The 15,825-nt window shown below is 43.6% G+C and overlaps 1 protein-coding gene across 1 annotated transcript in view; it reads left to right on the top strand.

The window, feature by feature from the left end:
- MGAT4A (alpha-1,3-mannosyl-glycoprotein 4-beta-N-acetylglucosaminyltransferase A) overlaps positions 1–15,825 on the top strand; it is a 2,332,896-nt gene that overhangs the window by 1,417,472 nt on the left and 899,599 nt on the right. The window contains exon 6 of the mRNA XM_044072194.1: positions 3,361–3,407. Within this exon, the coding sequence (XP_043928129.1) occupies positions 3,361–3,407 (47 nt within the window). The remainder of the gene's footprint in view (positions 1–3,360; positions 3,408–15,825) is intronic.

The raw sequence follows: 15,825 nt of genomic DNA, 5'->3' as shown, positions 1-15,825 counted from the left end.
AGCGAGTGGAACTGGATCAACTCTTCAAACCTTACCAATGATGAGTTATATTAGCAAATACAAAGACTTCTCTGTGTTGTAAAGCATCTGCTTCTTTCTAGACATTTGTAGTGTGTAGAGTGCCACAATTATAGTCCAAATTCAGAAAAAAGTAATTTTATTCATCACCTTTTGGAAGTAAATAAAGTGCTTAACGTTTTGTCAAGCGCCTTTCAGCACGGTTAAGCTCTAATATCACACTGCAGCATAAACAGTAGCCACCACAGAAAAGCAGCGAGAAACTAAAACAGCTGTGTCTCTTTTTTTCTGCTTTTAGTAAATTGGAGCCACTAAATCTCCATTTACTACAAGGATATATGTGACAGCACTGTGTGTTATACCTTTCAAAGCTGTGAATCATTAGATCTGTGTATTTCTTTTTTGTCTTTCTAACTAGCAGTACATGGAGCTTATATACTGCTCCATGCCCTACACTGAATTATGATGAGATTTCTCCTGTCACAGCCAAGTTTGTTATGCGTTCTCGAAATGGATGTTGAGTCACCTCTCCAGCTTTGCTGTGCTCCAATCTCAAGGTGAATTTCTTGACATCCATTTACTGAATATATAACAGCTTGCATATGATCACAAACCCAGCCATAATCTTCTGCATTGTATTTTAAAATGTTTCTTAATTTTGACTGTATAAGTATTTTTACACTTGACTGGCACAGCAGTAAGCAATTATTTTTATCTCCAGACTTTATGTTGTGTGCAGTGAAAGCTTTTTGCATCTACTGTTATCCTTGTGATTTTGTATCTCTCAAGAAGACTACATCTTATGTTGGTATCTCTCTAGAAAACTGTATCTTGTGTTGGACAGGAGGTAGACTGAATTGCCTAGGGGAGCTGCATTTCTTGTCAGCGGAGGGAGGTTCAAAGCACAGGGTCAGCGTCCCCTCCCCACTTGAAACCTTCTTCACTTTGCTTGTGCTTGCTCTGACCATCTGTAATTAATCCTGGCTTATGGACTCACACAGAGTTTATGGCCTTGTTCATTTTATTTTGCATGGTTATTGTTATTTTCTTAATGTGTGTGTTTCTGATCATGTTATAAATGTAATTGCAATTTCTAAATGCTGCCTTCACAGTGCAGTGTGTTATGTAAATATTAAACTCTGTATAGCCTGAAGTACATTTTAATTTGAAATATTTTAAAATTCTCTTCAGTTTTTCATTTTAGTAACAGTTGCATTAACTTTATAGTTACAGTTATCTGATGTTTTCAGTTAAGTAGTTGTAAAGAAAGTCAGTATATGTATTGCTTTTTTCATAAAATTCAGTTGTTTTTCTTAAGTGCTTTAAGAAAGGCACTGTAATAAGTCTGAGTTGACTGGAGGTGAGTGCTTCAGTAGGTTTCAGTGGCACTTAGTTTCTTTCTACCTCCCTAAAACATGTTTGTTAAGTGGTTGTGTGTGTGTGTGTGTGTGTGTGTGTGTGTGTGTGTGTGTGTATGTGTGTGTGATGGCAAGTAGGCACATGCAAATTACAAAACTGCAACACGAGCTGGCTGTAGACTGTTTCTTGAAATGTGGTCGCTGTGCATTCCAAGCAAACATCCATGTCTCAGAAGAAGTATCATTTCTGAAAAGTACTTCCTGTGCTGAGTTTTGGGTGTATTTTATGGGTACTGTATCATTCATCAAGGGAACGGGTGGTGCTTACTGTGTCAAAGTATTTAAATAACCTGGTGGGTGTGGAGGTTTGGCAAGGGGGAGGGGGTGCAGAGTATGGACAACAGATAACTCCAGAAGGTGGGGTCATAGAGCGAGAAAGTGCCAGCCAGAGGTTGAAACTGCATTCCCTACCAGGGATTGATGGCAGAATACAGGTAGGGAGAAAGGGGTGGGTTAGTGTTATGTGAGAGACTGGCTCTGGTTGAGTTTGCAGTTTGGTCTGAAACAGAATCAGTGGTTGAAATGGTGTAGTTAGTGGGCCATATAAAATAATGCATGGTGGTTGTCAGGGTCAGTCAGAGGAGGTTGGAAAGGACTGAGGAAAGAGAATGCAAGAGCAATATGCATAAGAGAAATGGAAGAGAGTGTGTGTGTGTGTGTGTGTGTGTGTGTGTGTGTGTGTGTGTGTGTGTGTGTGTGTGTGTGTGTGTGTGTGTGTGTGTGTGTGTGTGTGTGTGTGTGTGTGTGTGTGTGTATGCATGCCTGTGTGTGTGTGTGTGTGTGTGTGTGTGTGTATGCATGCCTGTGTGTGTGTGTGTGTGTGTGTGTGTGTGTGTGTGTGTGTATGTGTGTGTGTGTGTGTGTGTGTGTGTATGTATGTGTGTGTGTGTGTGTGTGTGTGTGTGTGTGTGTGTGTGTGTGTGTGTGTGTTTGTGTGTCTGTGGCTCCCAGGTATGCAGGGGAATCGGGGGGGCATAGAAATGTTTGCATAGGTGTTTTTATACCTTGAGTGGACTTCATAGAATTTTCCCACAGGTTAGCAGTGGTTGTTGGAGGTGTGATGGGGAGGAGAGGGGTACTTGGGAACATGATTTTTGGGATGTGGCAAGTTGGAAGATTTTAGAGATTCCCTACGTGGTGCTTTGTCAAAAATATTGGAGGAACAAGTTTAACTAAGGGATGGGTCTTTTCAGATAGGGTATAAAAACTGAATTGCATGGACATGGTACAGGCCTACTGGATTTGATGCCGTTGGCTGTTAAAGAAGGGATTACTAGAGACTACAAATTAAAAGGTAAGCCAGCCATAACAAGAATATTGAGTGTTGTAAAGGCGATGAAGAATTTGGGATGGAGTCTTTGGAAAAGTGAAGCGGGAGACTCTATAGGAATAAATGGAATATGTTGGAACAATACATGCAAAGTAATGCTTAATTGGAGAATTGAAATTTCAGGAAAGACAGGAGTTTTGCAATCTACGAAATATTAAATAGAATAGTTATCAAGAAATAAACCAGATATGTATAACACATGAAAAGGAAAAATCTTTGTTTGATTTTTATAACTGAGTCTGTTGCTCATGTCACTGTATTGTAATATGTGAAGATAACAAAGACGTAAAAACAAAGCTTTTAAATAACCTGTTTATTGCAAGAAGGGTTACATATTGACATGCCTTTTTCTCAAAGAGACCACATAAAAACAACAAAAAAAGGTCCTTAGTAGTAGATTCTTTCTTTATTACATAAAAACAAGTTCTGTAAGGTCTCTTCAGGAGGTTTTGCTGCCTGAGCTGATGTGGTGGTCTTTGTCATACTGCTGATCTGGTCTTTGTCATACTGCTGATGTGGTCATTGTCGTACTGCTGATGTGGTCTTTGTTGTACTGCTGTAACACTACAATAAATGTTCTTTTTTCTCTTACAGACTGATCTTGATTATGTGCACAGTGTTGTGGAAGGTTTAGAAAAAGGGTATGTATAACCTTTCTTTATAGTAGAGTTCACTGCATACAAATTTTACATGACGTTTTCTGTTAGAAACTAGGTAGTGTTCCCAGTTGGTAATCTGGAGACTTGAAGTGGTTTTCTTTTTTTAAATCAGATAATACTGGCTATATCAGAGAACTCGTTCTGCCGTCCCACGTTGAGCTGCAGGCACCAAGAGTTCCCCTGGTAGTGTCTCCTTTTATAGATGCTGTCAGCGAGTCTTTCTGAAGGCTATTCATTAACAATTTTCTTATGGTCTCTTAATCCCTTTACTACTGATCATTTTTAAGAAGACTGTGCCCCTGTTATCAACCCTTTGGGCTATTTTTGGTCCACGTACTTAAAGGACTGCATCTCCCCATTGGTTTAATTTTGCCTTTTGAAAATTTCAGGTGATTATATTTAAATTATTACTTGCGCCGTTTCCTTAAACATTGGTACTATCTTTAAAGGTAAAGAAACAGCTATATGTTGAATTTTAATTAAAAAAAAAAAAGTAATTTAATGACATTTTGCACTGCAATGTTTGAAATGAATAAATAAGTCTCACTCTTTTCATTCAGTTCATGATGAGCGGGGCTGGAGGCACGGCATCATTATTTAAGTGTTTTGATGGCTTTTACATTTTCATCTTGAAGAGAACTGATAACCAGCACTTTTATTTTAAACTGAATGTTTGGGAAATGGTGTAGCTTGACAGTTCTAATGACCTTTCTGCCCTTAAACTGACCCAACCTGCAGTTGACAATATATTTGCATGGCTTTCAGATATAATTAAAAAAAAAATCAGGAAATTATGTAGGAGGATAACGTAATAAGTCCCACGTGATCTGAGTTCAGTTCCTGCAGTAGTTGGCTTTGGAGAGGTGGGAGAGCAAAATGGCTTACTTCACCTTATCCACCCGGGGGGGGGGGGGGGGGTTGAATTCTGCATTTTGATCCATAGAGGAGGATCCAGTGCCCACATTTTGGGCAGTAAGTAGAATATAGCTCTGCAGCTGAGGACGGCATTAATGGAAGCACAGATGCATGCACAGTATGCAAACTGGAAGTAGTTGTTACAGCCAAGTCATGGTTATTAGAAGCTACATAAAGAAATCTCTAAACATGATAAAAATAATGACTATCCCCATTACCTGACTCCCACAACTTTACACTAAAGTATACAATCAGTATGATGACTTGGGGAAAGTGGGTAGATTGTCAGAGCATGCTTGGACTCTGCGAGGGTTAATGGCTACAGTGAGTGATATTCATAATGCCATTTGCATTCTTGAAGATGCAGATGTCACAATGGTCTGTGAGGTGACTGTGGCTGCAGGTGGCCTTCCTTGCTCTCAGACTTTGTTTTGGTTTTAAACCTCTGTCACCGGGTGCTGGAGGTGGTTTAACACCACCCAGCAACTTCTTTGTGTGACTTTTCCTTTCTGCATCAAAACCATTTGCAGGTTGTGAAGATGGGCAATTCACTTGCAGGGTGGAATCTTGTTTAGGCTTGCAGACAGGCCAAAGAGTTTGGCTGTTTTTGAAGATGGGTGCACCTGCCTATCAATTTGAATTAAGATAAGCCTTTCTGGCCCTGGAAATGAAGCTCTTTCTGTGGCCACTGTTCAGCTAACCAATCGGTCCATCTTTTGAAGTCAGAATTAACAGGGAATGATAGGTCTTACCCATATGCAAGGAGGCAGTGATAATTTGGCTTTGGGACATCATTCTGCCAGGAATTCCCATTCTTGAGGAATTGAAGAAGCTGTCTGACTTACTGAGTGCTCCTGCAGCCTTTTCCTGGAGCTGCAGATACAGAGGCAGTATCTTCTGGCCTGAGTCTTCCAGAAGTGGGGCTGTTTAGAGATTAACCCATTTGTTACCTGAGAGAATGCAATCCTTCCTTTTTTTCTGCTCCATACAACATCATAGGTGGAAGACAGTGCTGGATACAGTCTCTGTCCCACTGAATGGATGATTCTTTGTTTTTTTTTTTGTTTTTTTAAACAAGGAACGACTTTATTAAATTATCACTTATGACATAGGCCGTCATATATTTATATAAATGAAAATAAACCACATTGGCATATTTTTAGTTGCAAACATTATATATACATCACTTATAGTCTATCCGGTCATTCAGTCAAGTATTACATAGGTCATTCAAATCCTGCTCTCTTTTAAAGTTCATCCCTCCACCAAAACTTTATTATGCATGTATTATTCCACCAATTACTATTTTTGCTATGCAATTTGCTCCTGCCCTTTTCTCAAGATCCCATTTTCAGTTGTTTTATCTACAGTGGATATAAAAAGTGTACACACCCCTGTTAAAATGCCAGGTTTTTGTGATATAAAAAAATGAGACCACAATAAATCATTTCAAAACGTTTCCCACCTTTAATGTGACCTATAACCTGTACAATTAAATTGAAAAACAAACAAATCTGTTAAGGGAAAAAAATGTAAAAAAAAAATAAACGTACAATATGCTGGTTGCATAAGTGTGCACACCCTTAAACTAATACTTTGCTGAAGCACTATTTTCCAGTAACTGCTTTTTTGGCAGCCACCATAAATTAGATTCAGCAAGGCTTTACTATGTCTAGGCAGTTCCACTTCTGTATCATAGCTCAGAAAAGTAATTTCTTTAGTTATACCAATTTGCTCACCCAGCATTTCTGAAAGAGTAGTCTGCAAGGAATTTTTAAAGTCTGCCAACTCATTGCACTCCCAAAAAATATTTGAATGGATGATTCTTGTACGCATTCCCATCTTTGTCATTTATTTGTCATCTTATTGCAAATTTCAGTGAAGAAAGACCAAAACTGATTTCTCAGCGCCGTTGATGGTCATGAAGGGCATGCGTTCCAGCATTCAGATGTATAACAATGTAACAAACTCTCTTGGAGCTAACCAGGGATTTCCCACCTGTGTGGTTCTGCCTCACGGCTTAGCTGGCCTCAATTTCCTTAGTAGTTTGACAGGGAGGTCTGGCCTGGAGAATCTAATTTTAGTGGGAGCCTGGGGAGAAAAGCTCCGGCAGATTTAGCTGGGAATAAATTTGATGTTACAGAATTCTTAAAAACCTACGTTTGCAGAACTTGGTACTTGAGATGTTGTTGAGAAGAACAATTATTACAAGTAGAATACAAGACACTGTGGTAGGCAAAGTGTAAATGCATCCAGGTATAATTCTGTAATCTCACTTCATCTGCTGGTCTCAATGTTAGGGGTCATTAAGGCTAATACAGAGCTCTTTAACAGGCTGCCGTGTATTTTCAAATAGAAACAGATATCCTTCCATTTCACTGTTGCTGTATTCCTTACAATAGGGATCACCTGCCAAGGGCAGCCTGACATCAGGCCAGTGTACCAAAGCCTTTACGTTGCTAAGGGTTCACCGTACATCACACGTATGCTTGCAGTGTACAGCATAGGGCATAAAGGGGATGTTTGGAAGTACCATCCTCTGAACAACTTTGCCACCAGTCCAAACGCCATCTTTGATCGTCGGTCTGAACGTTCACTTTGTTTGCTGGTCTACCAAGCCATCTTTCAGATAAGTGCCCCATTGGGGTTTTGCGATTATCTTTTATTCTTTTGTTTTGTTGCTTGTAGGGTTCAAGTCATCCAGAAAGGGCAAATGTCAGTGAGGGAGACAGATTCCACATAAAAACTATCTCAAGCAGCGTTTATTTTGTCTAGGTGCTTCCCACGACCATAAGTCCTGTTCTGTTTGCCAGGTTTTCATCCAGAAGACTCTGCATAGTCGGCTTTCTTCTTTAGCCATAAATTTAGAAAACCAGTATCTTAAGCTTTTAACAAAAGACACAATGGAAGGAACTTCTTGGTCTGAGAGTAAGCCATCCATGAAGAAGAAGGCCAATAAAGCTAGGTCTGAACCTTTGGCTGTGCCGGCTCCACCGGACATCTCTCTTAAGACTAGTGAAAGCCCGGAAGACCTCCCAGCTCCTTTATTGGAATGCTCTGCCACGATCGCTTCAGAAGCCGGCAAAGATCCAGCTTCAGGCATGCCCCTGGGGGGGCTTTGCAGACTTCTGCTTTGGATGTTCGGGGGGAAACGCGGCTGGTTATTACAAAAGGGCCTAGGGGTCTTCCTCAAATTTTGGTTAGGGAGGAGGTGCCGACTACCATTATAGAGTGTTGTATGGGACCTTAGCCTTCTAAGTTGTACAAGGCTGAGGCCCCCTTAAAGAAGAAATAAAAAACTAAACATGTTTCACCTACGTCTAATGACCCTCAGACTGAATGGTGAAATTTCAGTCAAGGTTTGTTTAATGCCCTTATGACTTCTGAAGCCTCCTCAAGGAGTTTCTGTTTCAGCTCCCCCTTGGTCTTCTACTCTGCTTAAGAGGCCTTGGAGACAAAATTCCTCTGAGGAGGAGGAGGATGAGGAATCCCTTGCCTATTCTTCCCAGATTCCTTGTCCCTTAGACTATGGTTCAGAGGAAGAGGAGTCCACTAGTCCTAACTCTCCTTTTGAGGCGATTTCCTTTGGTAACACAATTTCCAGAATGATGGAATTTTTCAAATGGGATTGTGCCAAGGCATCAGAGGTTCAGAAAAGGTATTACAGATTTCTGCAGATGGACTGACCTACACCTTCTGCTGTTTCCTCCTGATGTCCTTCAAGGATGCATCTGCAGTCCTTACATATGGGTTGTCCTGCCTCAGGCAGCCCTTCGGTCGGCCGGATTCCAAAGTCTGGGTCCGGCGTCGGCTGATGTCGCCCCTTCCCCGACATCAGAGCGCCTGGGGTATAAAAGTGTCAGCCGACGCCATCTTCCTCAGTCTTTCTTGCCGTGTGGTGCCCGAAGCAGAAGCAGTTCGCAAGTGCCGGTCGGCCAGCTCCTGTAACTTCAGCTACCGAAGACTTCAAAAAGCTAAGTACCCCATTGGGGACTCTTTCTTGCCTCAACCGATGTCAGATCAAACGCTTAAAGTTAATAATTGCTTGACTTGTGGGAAACAAATACCTCATAAGGATTTCCATTCCTACTGCCTCCCCTGCCTAGGCTCAGACCACGACGTCTCGGCCTGTACTGCCTGTGCCTCCTTTAATCGACACACTCTTAGGCGTCGGTCGGAGTTTGCAGAGGAATTTTTTGGGGCTAGTTTCTCTTATAAAATGCCGTCGGAGACTCCGACTTCTCATTTAACCAAGAAACGGAAGGACAAGGACCGACACACACGGACCGTGGTTTCGGCTGAAACCGCTCCTAGGCCTGCCGTGAGTGTCTCGGTCTTGGCTGAAACCGAGTCCTTGGTACTTCCGTCCGTAGAAACCGCTCAACCGACAGCCTCGGTCCCGGATGCCTTTTCTGCGTCGGTTATAGAATTACCCTCGGAAATCGGTGTTCAGGAACCTACCAACACCATTCCCCTAGACAAAACTACTCCAGCATGTGGGGCAGCCAGGCCCCCTGCATCCATGTCCATAAAAGCTTTCACTAGGGCTAAAGCTGCTAAGCAACAAAAAACTCTGCCTCCCAAGTCTATTTCTCAGGGATCCACTACAGGTTCTCAGATACTAAGTTTGGCTGAGGACCTTATTTCCTTAATTAGGTGCTCTCAGCCTCATCCAGACAGGGGCTCTCAACCCCCACTAGACAAAAGGCCCAGGGTTGAGTCTGCTGAACCTCAGTCCTCTGAAGAGGCCTCTGATGGCTCTGCTCTATCAGACTACCAGGAGGAGGCCTTCATGGCCTATGAGGATTCTGATGCAGAGGAATCTATTCCCTCTGCCTCCCCTCCTGAAGAGCTGTCCTTTGGGGAGACCCTTCACTCCATGAGAGAGCATTTCCAATGGCAGAGCCAGGAATTCTCTGATTCCAGGAAGAGATTAAGGACTTTTCTTCATTTACCTCAGCATAGACCTTTGGCTATTCCTTCTGTTTTAAGTGTCATTGATGATGTGTATTCTGAGTCTAGCACTACCCCTGACACCCTTCCTCCGGCTCCTGTTAAACCCGATAGGTACTACAGGGTCCCGGACTCGCATCATTTCCTTTACAAGGCCCACTCTGCTGACCCAGAAACTATTTCCCAGGGTCCTAAAGGGGTTGAGCTGCCACTTCTAAAAATCCACTCCCCTCTGAAAGGGATTCCAGGGCTTTAGAGAGATGGGGTAAAAAAAGTGTACACTTCTTCCACTCTGTCTATGAGGGATTTAAATTGTCAATTTCATATGATACAGTACCAAGAGTATTTGTTAGATGAATTGCAGAAAAAACTGTCTTCGCCTGAACCCCTAGATCGTAAGTCACTTCAGGATCTGGTACATAATTCACAACAGGTTAGCAACCATTTCTTGCAGTGTGGTTATGATGCATTGGAAGCTTCATGTAGGTCAGCAATGACAGGTGCAGTCATACGTAGGCATGCCTGGCTGAAGGAATAATCTCTGCCAGATCATGTTAAGGCTAAGCTTCTGGATGCTCCACTGGAAAAGCAAAAGTTATTTGGCTCCACTGCTCAAGAGGTCTTAAAGAAATTTGAGGAAAAGGCAACATATGTACAAACAGTCAAAGATTTCCTCCAGGTACAACCACCAAGATTCAGCAGAAATTGGCCTTCTAAGAATTGGTCCTTTCCAGAAGAGAGATTTCAAAGAGGCAAGAACAGGCGTGCCAGAGGTAGAGGGCAAGCTCGAGGCTCCTACAGAGGATGTCAATGGCAGCCTCCTAACCAGAGAGGTAGTGCAGGTCCAACAACTGCTGCACAAGGACAGACTCAATGACTTCACCTTGACCCCGCCGACCAGGGCTCAATTAGAAGCACCTTTGGGCGGAAAGTTGTCTTTATTCTCAAAAAATTGGCACAGTATTACAAGGGACAAATGGACACTGCAAATAATAGACAAAGGATACAGGTTCCATTTCCATACATTACCAGAAAGAAAGGGAATGCCAAACCTGCCACCAAATCAGAGGGCAGAGGCTTTAAAACAAATTGCCAACCTATTGCAAATGAAAGCTATAGAAAAGGTTCCTCTCGCAGAACAAGGCCAAGGATTTTATTCCAGACTATTCCTTGTCCCAAGAAAACTTTAAGCGTTTGTTCTGACATCGGCTGAGGCAAGAAAGAGTCCCCAACGGGGTACTTAGCTTTTTGAAGTCTTCGGTAGCTGAAGTTACAGGAGCTGGCCGACTGGCACTTGCGAACTGTTTCTGCTTCGGGCACCACGTGGCATGAAAGACTGAGGAAGATGGCGTCAGCTGACACTTTTATACCCCAGGCGCTCTGACGTCGGGGAAAAGGCGACATCAGCCGACGCCGGACCCAGACTTTGGAATCCGGCCAACCGAAGGGCTGCCTGAGGCAGGACAACCCATATGTAAGGACTGCAGATGCATACCTATCGGACATCTACATTTATGGTAGGTACAAAACTGTACTTTCAGGCTGCCTTGTTGGATGCCTTTTCTACTGTATCTCAGGCTCCTAATTCTAACCCCCTTGCTCCCAAAAAATGGATAGGTTTTATAACATGCGTGATGATTGCAAGTTCCTTTACAAGTGTTTATCAGCTGCCCCTTCTGTGGTGTCTGTGGCATCAACAGGCCATCAAAGTTACTGCCTTCTGCAAAGTTGCTTCCATCTGATAAAGACAGCAGAACTATGGAAAGATTGGATAAGAAAGTATATACCTTGGCTACCCTTGCTTTTAGGACTGTCAGTTATCAGATCCATATGACAAGATACATTTTGGCTGTTCTGTCTTAGACCTGTCAGATTATTTTTTGACCTTCCTGACTCTGAGGGGAAGACTTCTGCTCTCTCCTTGTTAGGACTTCTTCTTGGGTGGCTCGTCACTCTTAAGTGCAGTTATGATGTAGCAGGTGCTTCTTCTACGGCTGCTGCTTTTGGGTCAGTGATGAGGAGATATTCTGTCTTCAATTTCAACGTCTGCCTGATGACATTAAGGCTAAGTTGATGGATACTCCTCTGGATAAGAAGCATTTGTTTGGTGCTGCTTGCTGCTGCATATCTGTTTAAGTCCGTACAGGAAAATGGTAAGGCCTTGCAAGATCTAAAACATATCTTTGTTTCTTCTGTACCTAAATTCCAAAGGAATTACCCTAATAAGCCGGCCTTTGTTCGTAGGCAGTCTCGCCCTCCCCCCAAAGGTAAGAAGGGTAGTAGAAGGGCTCCCCCTGCTAAGGCTACCCAGACACTTTTAGCTTAGAAATCTCATATTCCCTGACAAACCAGGTGCTGTCTAACTATCCTGTTATTTTCAGCCACATTCCTCTTTCTCTTAATCTTTCCTTGTCGCTTCCTGTTTGGTTAAAGATTTCTGAAGGTTCCTGGGTTCCTTCCATCATTCACCAAGGGTACTATATGGTCTGGAAATCTATTCCACCTTTCATGGGCATTGCTCAGCCCCCTCAGAGGAACAATGAACCTTTTTTTCAAGAGGTGCTTCAGGGTTTCTTGACTCCAGGAACTATTCAGGAAGTTCCAGATGTTCTTCATCTCACATTGCTGCAGTCCTTACATACGGGTAGTCCGCTGTCCTCGGTCGGCCCGAATACCAAAGTATTAGGCTGACGTCGGTCAAGGCGCTTAAAACTGACATCAGGACGTCAGGGTACAAAAGCGCATGACCGACGTCATATCCTCAGTCTTTTTTGCCGCATGGTCCGATGCAGAAGCAGCGTTGCAAGTGCCGTTCGGCGTTCTGAAATTTTTCGAGTTCGGAGTTTCAGACCGAATCCAAGTTGGCTAAGTACCCCGTTGGGGATTATTTTAGTTTTTTCTTGCCTCAGTGTATTACCGGATGTCAGAAAAAGTGAATAATTGTATTTCTTGTGGGAAACAGATACCACATAGGGATTATCATTCTTTGTGCATTCCTTGTTTGGGGCCTGAGCACGACGTCGGGTGTCGCTTTTGTGCTAGGTTCAATAAGCGCACTATTAAGCGAAGGTTAGATTGTGCTAGGCTGGTCTTCGGTAAGCGGTGCAATTATAATATGCCGTTGGATTCTCCGGCGCCCGCTTCCACGAAGAAGCGCAAAGACAAAACAGTTAAACCCAGGCAAGATGAGTCGTCCGTTCCGGACGCCGGTTCTTTAGAGGCTTCAGTGGAACCGGTGGGTCCGACGGAGACTTCTTTGGAGTCTCAGGGGGAGACTTTGATTTTGCAGGATGTGGCCTCTCTTGAGGCAGGTCAGGCTGAAGGGGCTTCTCAGGTTACTGTACTCCCCTCCCTTCCCAGGGTGGTTAGGCCCTTTCCTTCTGTTTCCAAGGCTTCTCCCAGAGGCAGGCCAGGTTTAGCTTCTGTTGGTGTCACTCCTAGTTCAGCAGGGTCTGTGCCTAAGAAGCACATGCTTAAAATGGCAGAAGATTTGATTACTCTGATTAGAGGTTCTTTGCCCCCTCCTGATAAGAGGCCTAGGGTGGAGCCAGAGTTGGGAAGTTTTGAACAGGCTTCAGATGTTTCAGAGTCTTCGGCTGAAGACTTGCAGGAGTACTCTCCTTATTCTGATTCTGATGCAGAAGATTCCACTCCTTCTGCTTCTCCTCCAGAGGATTTTTCTTTTTCAGAGACACTTCACTCTATGAGGGAACATTTTAAGTGGGAAGGTCAGGACTTCTCTGATTCTCGGAAAAGGCTTAGGGAATTTTTGCTTTTACCTCAACATAGGCCCTTAGCTATACCCCCTGTTCTGGATGTTGTGCAGGATGTGTTTTCAGAGGCTTCGCTTAATCCTGATTCTCTGCCTCCTGCGCCTGTTAAACCGGATAGGTATTACAGGGTGCCTGAGGCTCATAAATATCTTTATAAGAGTCCTAGGGCGGACCCAGAAACTATTATTCAGGGACCTAAGGGTGTCAAGGCCTCTGTTGTAAAAAATCCGGTTCCTCTAGATAAAGAGGCCAGAGCTTTGGATAGATGGGGAAAGAAGGTCTATACTTCTTCTACCTTAGCAATGAGGGCTTTGAATTGCCAGTTTCATATGTTGAAATATCAAAACTTTCTTCTTTCTCAATTGAAATCTAAGGTGGATGCTCTGGCAGAAGGCATTGAGTGTAAAGAATTACATGATTTGGTGCATGTCTCTGAGCAGGTGGGTAAGCATTCTTTACAATGTGGTTTTGATGCTGTGCAGGCCATATCTAGGGTGGCTGCCACTGGTTCAGTTCTTCGCAGGCACGCCTGGCTGAAGGATCAGAATTTATCTGACCATGTTAAAACAAGGATTTTGGATGCTCCTTTGCAGTCTGAAGTGTTGTTTGGTCCACCTGTGGAATCAGTCTTGAAGAAAATGGAAGACAAGGCTAAGTCTATGCAGACTGTTAAGGATTTTTTGCAAGTTCAGCCCCCGAAGTTTAGTAGGAATTGGCCTGCTAAGGGGTGGATGTATCCTTCTTATGATTCTCAGTCTAGGGGTAGATCTAGACGTGGTAGGGGCAGAGCTCAGAGTTCCTTCAGACCTAGAACAGGGAGTTCACCTGCACAATCTTCGAGTGAGGGTAGGGGCCAGTTCTTTCGTAAACAGGCCCAATGACCTACTTTTTCAACTGCCAGATCCCTCTTGCCTGGCAGCACCTTTGGGGGGACGGTTGGCACTTTTCAAGGAAAATTGGATTTTAATTACCCAAGACAAATGGGTACTGGATATCATACACTGAGGTTACAAGTTTTATTTCCATACCTTGCCTCCTTTCAAAGGCATGCCAGACGTTCCTCCTCAGCAAAGACTAGAGGCTCACAACCAAATTTCTCTTCTGCTTCAAATAGGAGCTATACAACCGGTCCCTCTGCCAGAAGTGGGCCTAGGATTTTATTCTCGCCTGTTTCTAGTACCAAAGAAAGGGGACACGTGGAGACCCATTTTGGACTTATCTATCCTCAACACATATCTGGACATTCCCAAGTTCAAAATGTTGACGTTACAGCAGCTTTTACCTCTGCTGGGCAAAGATCACTGGATGGTGACTCTGGATCTCAAGGAGGCGTACCTTCATGTTCCTATCAGGCCCAGTTGCAGGAAGTATCTGCGTTTTCGGGCTGGGACTTTTCATTATCAGTTCTCTGCATTGCCCTTTGGCTTATCTACTGCCCAGAGTGTTCACGAAGGTTCTGGCTCCAGTGGTAGCTTTCTTCAGGCTAAGAGGAATACAAATCTATCCTTATTTGGACGATTGCCTGATTCTGGCTCAAGGAAAGGACGAACTTCTTCATCATTTACAGTATGTGATGGCAGTGTTAAGGTGCCTAGGGTATTCTGTGAGCGAAATAAAGTCCAGTCTAGTACCCTCTCAGGACATGTGCTTTCTGGGAGTGAGACTGAATACAGCATCCCAGATGGCCCTTTTGACCCCGGACAAACAAAAGAATCTTTCTCTTTATTTCCATCAATTGTCTCGTCAGTCCAGGCTGACTGCAAGGACAGTCCTTCAAGCCTTGGGGTTCATGGCATCTTGTATTCTGGTACTTCCCAATGCCAAACTGCATATGAGGAAGCTACAATGGTATCTCAAAATGTATGGGCGCAACACTGCCAAGATATGGACACTGTCATTCAGATAATACCTTGCATTCAAAAGGAATTTTTATGGTGGGCTCAGGAATGTCACCTAAACAAGGGACTCTCTGTGACCCGACCAGAGGCGAGTCAGATTCTAACGACAGATGCCTCAGACAAAGCTTGGGGAGCTCATCTAAATGGAAAATGGGTACAAGACACGTGGCCTGCCAGACTTCAACATTTACATATCAACTTGAAGGAGATGTTAGCAGTCCAATTTGCATTGATAGCTTTCAAGGATTTACTTCTTCCAGGGCAGGTGTTGATTCAAACAGACAACACAACTGTCATGTGGTACATCAACAAGCAAGCGGGGACACATTCATATCCTCTATGCAGACAAGCAATGATTTTGTGGGAGACTGCTCTCAGTTTGCAGCTAAATCTTCAGGCAAGGTTTCTGCCAGGAGCACAGAACTCCTTAGCAGATGTGTTGAGCAGACAAATTATGGATCCCCACGAGTGGAAATTGGATCCTCATGTATTTCAAAATTGACAGTGTTATGGGGAACTCCAGACATAGATCTGTTCGCTTCTCCACTAAATTACCAGCTGCCAAAGTTTTGCACAAAAGGTTTCATCCCACAGCTTGGAAAGTGGATGCTCTCTCATTCAATTGGAGCAATCTTCACGTGTATGCCTTTCCACCACTGCCTCTCCTCCCAAAGGTACTCCTGAAGGTCAGACAGGACAAGCCAACCATGATTTTAATAGCTCCGGATTGGCCTCGACAGCACTGGTACCCATTACTGAGAAGTCTGGTACGGGAGCCTCCTTGGCCTTTGCCTTCGATTCCACACCTGCTGTCTCAGGAGAACAGTCATTTACTCAATGTCAAACTTCACTCTCTACATC

Source organism: Protopterus annectens, chromosome 5.part0, assembly GCF_019279795.1.
Source record: "Protopterus annectens isolate FY-2018-M chromosome 5.part0, PAN1.0, whole genome shotgun sequence".
In the NCBI taxonomy this organism is placed as follows: domain Eukaryota; kingdom Metazoa; phylum Chordata; order Ceratodontiformes; family Protopteridae; genus Protopterus; species Protopterus annectens.
This window is presented reverse-complemented; position numbering and strand designations above follow the sequence as displayed.